General features: G+C 33.9%; 1 protein-coding gene across 4 annotated transcripts; it reads left to right on the forward strand.

Moving 5' to 3' along the window:
• Window positions 1–515: 515 nt before the first annotated feature.
• LOC145015419 (uncharacterized) lies at window positions 516–9,615 on the forward strand. Of its 4 annotated transcripts, XM_078973892.1 has the most exons (12): window positions 518–2,910; window positions 2,983–3,100; window positions 3,196–3,284; window positions 3,715–3,947; window positions 4,528–4,614; window positions 4,696–4,795; window positions 4,910–5,099; window positions 5,678–6,091; window positions 6,166–6,405; window positions 7,051–7,788; window positions 8,332–9,039; window positions 9,111–9,615. In XM_078973892.1, exons 1-11 carry the CDS (start codon window positions 1,114–1,116, stop codon window positions 9,030–9,032), a joined length of 4,707 nt encoding a protein of 1,568 aa, XP_078830018.1. In that variant the 5' UTR covers window positions 518–1,113; the 3' UTR covers window positions 9,033–9,039; window positions 9,111–9,615. The 4 variants fall into 4 exon arrangements, with proteins under 4 accessions (XP_078830019.1, XP_078830020.1, XP_078830018.1 ...); XM_078973893.1 differs by having other exon boundaries at window positions 516–2,910; window positions 6,172–6,405; window positions 8,332–9,615; XM_078973894.1 differs by having other exon boundaries at window positions 517–2,910; window positions 5,741–6,091; window positions 8,332–9,615.
• The last annotated feature ends 1,489 nt before the right edge of the window (window positions 9,616–11,104 follow it).

Below are 11,104 nucleotides of genomic sequence, written 5' to 3' on the forward strand. Positions count from 1 at the left end.
ATACCTGAATGATGTGTCGGGATGAATTGTTTAAATTATATGAATGTTTATATGGATAGGTTTGGATAGGGATCTGCTATTCAGAAATAGAACAACTATTTCAATAGATGAAGAACTTTAAGATTCAATTCAAATCTTAAACACTCAAATATCTCTTGTTTATTTCTTATGGGCAAAAACCCTATTTATAGGCTCGAAAGAGCCGATTACAATTATTGTTGCAATCGTATGATTACAATACGACAAACATATATTTACATTTTAGACCCCTAAACTATGGAGGATCTTACGCTTTATGTTACATCCTACCGACACTACTTTATGTCATATTCTACCGACAAATACAAACAATAATTATACAACGACACCCTCTCGCAAAGAAGAGGGGTATGGTGTTCACTATCCACATGTTGTGATGAGGTACCAAACATGAGAAAGATGTATTAAAAATAACATAGATACCGGCCATGGGGTACGGAGTCCAAAAAGTTAAGAATCGAAACCAAAACCATTTTTGATAGGTTCCAAAATTTAGAACCAATGTCGGAACTTAAAGCGATTCCAGTTTCAAAACGGTGTCGGTCCGAAAAATGGGTATTCGTTTCCTATGGTTACCCTAGTTTGATCGTCTCCTAGATCATTTTATACTTGCATAAAACAAACTTTAAACCATTCACATTTTCATATTGCACGATTGGATCAAGGAACTTACGTGTCTTGTCCGGAAATTTACCTGATTTCCCAAGGTAAAACTGGTGGGAACTCAAAATTCCGGTGAACTGAAAATGGACTTCCTACGTGATATATCTAAAAATCCCTTTTGTGCTGGGCAAACTTCTTATGTACTAAACTTGATGAAGATTACAATTTACGGTATACCTTAAGATTTACTGAACCAACGAAAACTGTAGCTGAACTCCAGAACACGCGAACTTCTTGATCCTTCGGCACCCATTTGGGTTTTGCCTAATCGGAATCCGGCGGTGGATGCTTTTTCACTTTCGAATTTGTGGGTTGTTGATTTGGTTATTATTTTAACCCTCTTCACCTAGATCTGAGCGCGTATTCATGTTATGTGGGCTTTGATAGAATCGGGGGTTTTGTTGTTGGTTTATGCTTGCTGAGATGAAAGAGGTGGGCAGATCTAAGCAGTCTGGAACTCGGGTAAAGAAGAAAAGCTCTTCTGGCTGTTTGGTTTTTAAAAAAAAAGTTGCAGATACTGTGGTAGGGGTTAGTGGGTTTAGTGATTCTTCTTCGAGGAATTTGTCTGGATCGTCAAAGGTGAAAAAGAGACGTCGAGTTGTTGAGAGTGATTCAGAGTCCAGTGATTACTCATCAGAAACTACTCATAAACTCCGTAAACGTTCAGCTGTTTACAAAGAATTTGAGACCGAGAAAAGGGCAAATAGTGGATTAGATGTATTTGAGTTTGACGAGTATGATGGGTTTGAGGATGTGAGGACCAGGAAGGATGCTAATGGTGGTAAGCATAGATGGAACTCATATAGGCAAAGTGGCGATGAAATGGAATCTGGAAATGGTGGTAGCAGACCTACTTATGAAGCTAGAACTATAAGTCCCTTAGAGATGGATGATGATGATGATGATTTTGACTTACCCCTTTCAGTGTTGAGTAAGAAATATCGTTCATCTTCAGACCAACCTATTAGACTACAAGGGGAAAATGGTGTCTTGAATGTAATGGTAAATCATAATAAGCAGATGAGTAGAAGTTCTGATAAAAAAGAAGCCAAGGCTAGAGTTCATCACATGAAAAAGCTGGATAAAAATGGTGATCATAGAGATGCTGGAGATGGACATAGTTCCAGGAGTGAGGATACCAAAAAGAGCAAGGAGAAAGGTGGGATGAAATCTCCAACACCAATGGTGCGAAAAAGCAGCAAAGAAGTAACTGAGAGTGATACAGCAATGCAGTCAAAATCAAATAGCAGAGTGGAAACTGTTAAAAAACTGGAGAATGTTAAGAAAGTGAAGAAGAAGAAGAAGAAGAAGAAGAAAGACATGGTTAAGCATGGTAGTGGCACTGAAAAGCAAATACTGCGTGAAAAGATTAAGAATATGCTTCTTGGTGCTGGTTGGACCATTGACTATAGGCCAAGAAAGAACAGAGACTATCTTGATGCTGTATATACTAATCCTGCTGGAACTGCTTATTGGTCTATAATCAAGGCTTATGAAGTACTTCAAAAGGAAGAGGAAGAAAATGCTGAAGATAGTGACAACTTTACCCCTTTACCTGTTGAAATACTTGGTAAATTAGCCAGACAAGCCCAAAAGAAGACAGAAAGAGAATTGAAAACAAAGAGAAAAGATGAAGGCAACAGTAGGAATGCTAAAAGGGCTATGGAGGACACAGATAGTGATTATGAGGATGAAATGAATTCCCATGGAAGAAGAAAAAGCAGATCTACTTTGTTGGTTCGAGATACTAACAAAGTTTCAGAAAATGACGGGATTAGTCCCTATTCAGGAAAAAGGACCATTCTTGGGTGGTTAATCGACTCTGGAGTGGTGGATATGAATGAACATGTGGAATATATGAATGCTAGAAGGACACGGATACTGCAAAAAGGAAGGATTACAAAAGATGGGATCCATTGTGGTTGTTGTAGCAAGGTTGTAACTGTTGTCAAGTTTGAGCAACATTCAGGAAGCAAACTTTGCAACCCGTTTTCAAACATGTTTTTGGAGTCTGGAAAATCCCTGATGCAATGTCAGATTGATGCATGGAATAAACTAGGGGAGTTAGAGCAAAAGGGTTTTTATAGTGTAGATGTTGATGGTGATGATCCTAATGATGATACATGTAGTGTATGTGGGGATGGTGGGGATTTGATCTGTTGTGATGGTTGTCCATCAACTTTTCACCAAACCTGTTTAGACATACAGGTAAAACTCCTAAATTTTAATCTCTTTTGTACCCTTAGAGATATCAATGTCTCATCTTTCCTCTCATTTTAGATGCTTCCTGAAGGTGATTGGCTCTGTCCAAATTGTTCCTGCAAATACTGTGAAATGGCTGCTGGGAATTGCACAAAAGATGCTTCACTTCATACGTGCTGCCTTTGTTACAAGAAATGTGATGATCCTCTCTTAGAATAATAGTTTTTTTTTTTTTTTGTTTGTTGTATTATTTAGAACTGTTGTTTGAAAGACAACTTTCTGATGTTGCAGATCATGAATCATGCAGGCCAGGAATAGATGTCAAGCCACATGAACCAAATTCTCTGGATTTGTCTTTCTGTGGACACAAGTGCCATGAGGTATTCAATAATGTAGTTTAGTTGGAGGGTGTTTATTTATTTTATTTTTTTAAAATACTCCTATATAAGAGATAAGAAAAATCTTCTTCAGATTTTGTTGCTAAAGCTATTTGATATTTAATTTAAATGTTGCATATTTTGTTTATGGGCTAAATGCAAGAAATAGCAACATACTTGTATCAATTTGTTTATTGTAGTATTGTACTTTCATCTCTTTCTATTATAGCATAGAGATTGCATTATTGAAAAATCTACTGAATGATTGAATACGAAGCAATTTTGAATGCAAGTTGGGTAGATTTTACATAGTATAATTGTTGTAATTAGAAAAAAAAAGTTGAAAAGTACAATGCTATGTTGTTAGAAGAAGTGAAAATAGGTTTGTATTACCTGTTTTCTTGAATCATGATCTGAAATCTGAATTTTGCAGGTATACATTCCGTTGCAGAAACTTATTGGAGTGAAGCATGAACTGGATTCAGGGTTCTCATGGTCCCTTATTCATCGATCTGATTCCGATTCTGATTCATTGACAGAGGGAGAAAGGATGGAATGCAATTCCATGCTGGCTGTTGCCATGTCATTGATGGATGAGTGTTTCTTGCCTTTTACTGACAAGAGAAGTGGGATCAATTTAATTCGTAATGTAGTCTTCAATTGTGGGTATGTTTTACCATTTTTGTCTAGAAAATCAACAGGAAAAGGGTATAAGAAAGTTAACAAAATTGGTGCATTAAAAAATCTCCAAGGCATTGTTTGGTATGATTGAATCGGAGAAGGAATGGAATTAGAATTTAGAAAAAGCTGTTTGTTGTCTGATTGGACCATTCTTGAAGCAATGTGATTCTTTTCATTTTGTTATAGGCACATGTGTTTTTATTCCCCATTCCCTCATGAAATGGCTAAAAATATTTGCTCTATAACCCATTTTTATTTATGTAATTATAATGGCACGTTTATTTTTTTAAATTTCATGATTTTAACTAAATTACATCTTTTGTTTCTTAAAAATAGCTTAGAATGTTTCTTATTAAAATCTTATTTGGGTTTTAATGAGCTTTTATTATTTTTCGGTAAATAAAAACTCATCAATTGCAATTTAACTAATGTATAAAACAGAGTTAAAGCTATAAATTGTGTTTACAATAAAAACATACAATATAAAATTTTGATTGCATTGAAACATGATCATAGAATGTAATGACTTATTCTATTAAGTTGATATTTTGTAATTACCCTGTAGATCAAACCTTAGCCGGTTGAACTATAGTGGCTTCTATACAGCTATTCTGGAGAGGGAGGAGGAAGTCGTTTGTGCTGCATCTATCAGGTAGGTAGGCTAGCCTGAAACTGTTGATTGCAATTATTTATTTATTTATGTATTTTTTTGAGTTGTTTATTATATGCTTAGGTTCCATGGAACCCAACTAGCAGAGATGCCATTTATTGGGACACGTCATATATATAGACGCCAAGGGATGTGTCGTCGCCTATTATCAGCTATTGAATCGGTCAGAATATCATATTATATCTTTATTACTGCTATTTCACCCAGGTATATTACCATTCCCTTTGAGCTACTTGTTAAGTTTTTTTTTTTTTTTTTTTTTTAAAAACCTTTTCAGGCTCTTTCTGCTCTCCAAGTAGATAAATTGATTATTCCTGCGGTTGCTGAACACATGAATACATGGACTGATGTTTTCGGTTTCCAGCCATTGGAGGAATCACACAAACAAGAACTGAAGTCTATGAATATGTTGGTGTTTCCTAGGACTGATATGTTACAAAAGCCTCCCCTAAATGCCATCCCTGAAGGTTTTTCCCGTTTTGATTATACATATTCTATTCATTTGGATAGTGTTTTGTGCCATGGAATTATACAAGGAATGGATGGCTTGTTCCATTAAAATGAAAAAATAAAATAAAATAAAAAAATAACCATGACCATTCTTGAAGGAATGTGATCCCTTCCATATTATTGAATCATGGAATGGAATGAAAAATTACAATATAACCCTTTTTCTTTTTATACATCCGTTTATAATATTTTATGATTAAAATTGAACTACATTTCTGTTTTCCATATATATAGGTAGAAATGTATTTGTTATTAGGATCTTATTTGTGTTCTAATGGACTTTTGTTATGTTTAATTTTCTCTTTTTCGTAAATCAAAAATACGTTGATTATAATTATGTCATGTATAGAGTAGAGCTAATACTATATAAGGAATTGGACATAAGGTTTAATCCTATCAATAGTTCATATGAAAAATCAGTCTGTTCCTATAGGCCAACCAGTCTGTATTCTGTAATGCCATTATTAGTTATTGTATTAAATCCCATTCCATCTTAACCTAAACACACACTAAATTATTTTTTATGTTACTGTAGGTAAGAAGAGCCTTGTTAGTGCCTTGTCCAAGAAACCAGAGTTGATTTCTGCTAATGTTGCAGAGTTAAGTGAGAAAGATAAAAATGGCACTAGAGATTCTGGTTTTCCTATGAGCAAGGAGACTCTTCCCATCGATCCTCATCCACTCCAACTGCAATCTGATTCCAGTTCCAAAGTCAACGGAATTGATGTGCAGAATCAGAATGGCAATGGAACTGATCCACTTCCTGATCCTTCACATAATGATATTGATATTCCATGCGAATCACAGTCACATAAACTACAACACTCATCTGATTCCAAAATCGAAGGAATTGGTGTGTTGCAGAATGGCAATGGAACTAATCCTAAGGAGGGTTCATGTGGAAGTGAAAGGAATAGAAAGGAAAAGGAAAGAGTAATCCCTGATTTGAGTAGGCTCCATTCCATTCCATTCGTTTCATCCATCCAACCAATTATTATTATTATTATTAATTTATTTTTGTAGTTGTAGGTAACAACGACACTGCTGATGTGGATGACCATAGTGACTTGTCCAAAAATATGGTGGAGCTTACATTGGATTTGGAGACTCATCTCATCAGTTCCCCAGTTAAAGATGAACCCCAACACCAACTTCTTGGAATGGAGTCTGATTCACATTCCAACTCCAAATCCTCAATTCAAACGAATCCACATCATCCCATACAACTCTCAAACAAGGAATCTTTTTCTTCCATGGATGTAGGTAAGATGATCGTTCAACACTAGCTTTTTGCAGTTTTTCCTCTTTCATTTGAAATTCTATTCATGTAGGTAGTGTTTGGTATGATGGAATTGCTTTATTCCATTGGAATGAAAATATTTTATGGAATGGAGTGGACCGTTCTTGAAGGAATGTCATTCCGTCCATTTCTTCGTGTTTCATTCCTTTGTTTTTTTTTTTTTTTTTGTTCCATCATGAATGGCAAATATTGTTTAAAAAAATTGTCATGTTAGTTCAACTACAATTATATTTCATAAAAATAACCAGAGCACATTTTCTTTTTACTCTTGTCCGAGGTTTAATTAAGTTTTATTATGTTAAATTTGTTTATTTGTAAATTAAAAATGTACTAATTATAATTATATAGTGTATAGGAATAGGATAGAGTTAAATTTATACCTTGTATTTACATATACTATAAAAAATTCTTTCCTTTCCTTTAGGCCAACTAAACATGATCGTGGAATGTAATGCCTCATTCCATCCCTTCGTCATTCAATTCCTTTTTCATTATAATCTTATTTGGTATTTCTGTGAGCTCTTATTATGTATAATTGTTTTATTTTTAAATTTAAAAAGTTCCATCAGAGATAATACTATTGATTATATATTTTTTTGTTAATGTAGGCAACAATAATACTATTGAATTAGATGACCATAGTGCTGTGGCCACAAAATCAGAATTGGCTCCTTCTAATGTGGCAGAGTTTAGTGACAAAACTGCTACCATTGATTCCTGTTCTCAAGAATGTGTTGTTTCTTTGGATGATGTTTGTTCCTTAGATACAAGCAAGAAGACTCTTCCCCTCAATTCACCTGTTAAAGATGAGAGCTCTTGTGAACCTGAACCTCAACTGCCAGTTAAGGAATCTGATTCCATCCATTCACATTCTGATTCCAAAGTCCATGAAATTGATGTGCAGAATGACAATAATACTGATCCCATACAAGGTTCATGTGGAAGTGAAATGAATAGGAGAAAGGAAAAAGAAAGAGGAACTCTTGGAGCAGTTTCTGATTCCAAAGCCACAAACATAAACACAAACGATTTCAGTGGGGTGCATTACTCTGTCATTTCCACTCCATCCATGGAAGTAGATGCCTTCTCCATAAAACATGAGTTGATTTCTTCTAATGTTAATGACAAAACTGCCATTACAGAATCCGGAGTTCCTTTTGATGATACCGACACCAAAACTACTGATTCCGGTTCACATGATAATATTGTTTCTTCTGAGATTCCGCACAAAATCACTGCTGCTCCTTCCAGTGAACCTGGAATGGAATCTGTTTCCATCCATTTACATTCCAAGTCCAAAGCCAATGAAATTGCTATGCAGAATAAAATTGAAACTGATCCCAAAGGTAATTTTACCAAGACTTCAAAGTTTTGTAGTTTTTCCTGTTTGATTCTCTATATTATATTCATTTAGGTAGTAGTTGATATGATGGAATCAAGGAAGAAATGGAATTGTTTATTTCATTGGAATGACAAGATACTGTTTCCTTTGTTTGAAGGAATTGAATGGATGATTTTGGAAGGAATGTGATTCCTTCTATTTTGTTAATTTCATTCCTTAGACGGGTTTTTTTTTTTTTTTTTCATTATGGAATGGGGTGATACATTACAATAAATCTTAAAACTACAATTTTAAAAAAATAATCTCACGATGATAGTTAAAACTACAATTTTATTTATAAAAACATAGCTAGACTTTTTATTTATTACTTATTATAATCTTATTTGGAGTTATAAAAAAAATAATCCCAAGTCCCCAACAATTCGTGTGGGTTGCATTCATGTAATGACTAATCACTGATTCTGTCATTCCATTCCTTCCAACCCGACTTAGTTATTATTATAATAATTATTATTATTATTATTATTTTTGTTATTGTAATTTGTAGGTAGCAGCATCATGGAAGTTCTAGTAGATGACGTGGTGAAAAATGGTTGTCAAGAATCTGGTGTTCCTTTGGATGATGGTTGTTCTTTACACGCCAGCATCATCTATCCTCCTCAACTTCAGCTTCCAGGAAAGGAATCTGATGAAATTGATGTGCAGAATGGCAATCCCCGAGTTCATGATTCTTTACATGAACAAGTAGTCCCTGCTGCTTCTTTTAGTGAACCCGTTAAACTCCAACTTCCCAGTAAGGAAAAATCTTATTCCAATTCTAATGATGGTGTCCCATTCAAATCACATGAACCCAAACTCCAACAGCCAGGAAAGGAATCTCATTCACATTCCAATTCCAAAGTCGATCAAATTGATGTGCCAAATGGCCATGGAACTAATCCACTTCCAGGACAAATCCATGGTCCCATTCCGTCTGATGTCCCATGTCAATTGCACCAACTACTCCCCAAACCCCAACACCCAGGAAACGACTCTGATTCACATTCCGATTCCAAGGTGGCCCATGGGAATTCTGAAAAACAAATTGTTAAAGATACCAGTCAGTTTTTTCAAGGGAAAGAAGAGTCATTTGAAAAGGAAAGAGGAATTCCTGGAGCAGTTTCTGATTCCGAATCCAGAAACAATTTAAATGGGCTGCATTCAGATATTTCCGAACATATGAAAAACCCATGTACTGAAAGGGTGTGATTGAAAGGTATATGAGGTTTGTAGTCAGTTGTATGGATTGATATTTGAGAGTTACAAGTGCTGGATTCGTTGTTTCAGGAAAGGCAACAATAGAAGTGGACTCTGTACAGGCATATATATGTTAATTCCAGATATGTAGTAATATCAAAAAGAGGAGACTAACAAAAGACCATTCAAAATGAGTTCTGCCTGTTCTTGATGACTCATAGTTCGCACGTTATATGTCTGGGTTGGATCATGAAGACAAAGTGTTCGATGGATTGCCTCACTGCGGTTTTTTCAGCAAGTCTTGGAATGATGAGTATTTGTTTGGATGGATCGGTTCAATCTGATCAAGCTAATCTGAATTGATTTAGGTTTTTAAAAACATGAATCCAAATAGTTTAAACTGAATTGAAAACCAATCCAACCAATCCAATTACAATTCAGTTAGATCCGTGTTTCTATAACTCTATTTACTAGAGCCGGAACATTCTATAAAATATAGAGTAAATTACACGAATGGTCCCTATGGTTTAGGGTAATTTACATGTATGATCTCTAACTTATTTTTTTAACTCGGAAGGTCTCTACCGTTTGATTTTGTTACGTGTTTAGTCCGTGTCTTACCTAAAAAACTATTGTCATTGATTTTTTAACTTATTTAAATAAACACATCCTCAACCCTATCCCTATCACCTTATCTTACCAACCCCATCATTTTTTTTCTATTTAAATAATAGTATTTTTTTAAGTAACACAGAAACCAAACGCGTAACAAAAACAAACAGTCCTGAATATGCAGGATCTTTGAGAATTCTCAAAGCTCTAGCAGATGGTACCATATTACTTTTCAAAGAGAATCTTTTTCAATCTGGAGGAGATATTTGTTTATTCAGTATTGGATCATTTATAGCAGTTATATCCATTTGATTAAGTTATTTGGTAATTTTTTTTAGTTATCACCTTGTTCCAGCTGATCTCAGTATCGATGTTTTTTTTTTAATTTTTAATTTTATTTTTTATGGATTGCTATTTCAAGCATTGCTCAGGTCGGTCTTCTTATGTCAGGATATGACTCACAATAAATATTCTTTTTTAGGTGGTCTGCCACTCAATCAATTAGGGATCAAGCCCATAATGAAAACAAACAATAAAGATTTTCCGAGTTAAAAAATAAGTAAAAGACCAAACGTGTAAGTTATCTCAAACCATAGGGACAATTTGTGTAATTTACTCTAAAATATATAATTTCAATATAGGTCAACTTTTAAGTAACAAAAACAAATTGTTGATCAATATATATAAATTATCGTGTAATTTAATATTTTAAAGATAAAAAACTTTTAAGTACATATTAAACTTTTTTATTGGTGAGTTGGAAAGGGAGGAGACGTGAACTTTCTAATCTATCTCAAAAAGTAATTTGGTAAAGTAATACATGATTAAATATTCATAACAATAATAAATAAAACATTTTTTTTCTTTGCGATCCTGTTCTTATATTACCAAACTAAAATCAATCTAAAGTCTAGAATAATAATTCAATTTGCCAATCAAAAAATTATAATATCTAAATCAGTATTGTCTAATTGAACAATTTCCATTTTATTTTGTGAAGAACCTTGAATCTTCGTAATTTGGCTGATAAATAAATAAATAATAGTTTGACATCTACACGTAAAAATATTGGGCCGGTCATTTAGTGTCGACTCATATAAACATATAGATTTCTGCATACTTATTATTATTTTATTTTTTAAATCTAGACACTACTATTTAGAAATATTTTTTAACACTTAGTATCATCATCATACTTTGACAAAAAAACAATGAAAGTGAAATAATATAAAATAAAATAAAATATAATAATATAATAACCAAATAAAAGAGTAAATTATCATCTCACTAAGACTAATCAAATAAAAATTTAGAACAAATCGGCAATATGGACTACTCTCTGTAAATTTAGTGTTTATGAAACATATATGATCAATTTAATAATGTGATTAAAAACATGGTTACACTTCCAACTCGTTAACCATTAAACTATCGTAACCTAGATGCCAAATAACGGAGCAACTTGCAATACC

The sequence above is a fragment of the Lactuca saligna genome, chromosome 9 (genome assembly GCF_052625555.1).
Source record: "Lactuca saligna cultivar CGN05327 chromosome 9, ASM5262555v1, whole genome shotgun sequence".
Taxonomy (NCBI): Eukaryota; Viridiplantae; Streptophyta; class Magnoliopsida; order Asterales; family Asteraceae; genus Lactuca; species Lactuca saligna.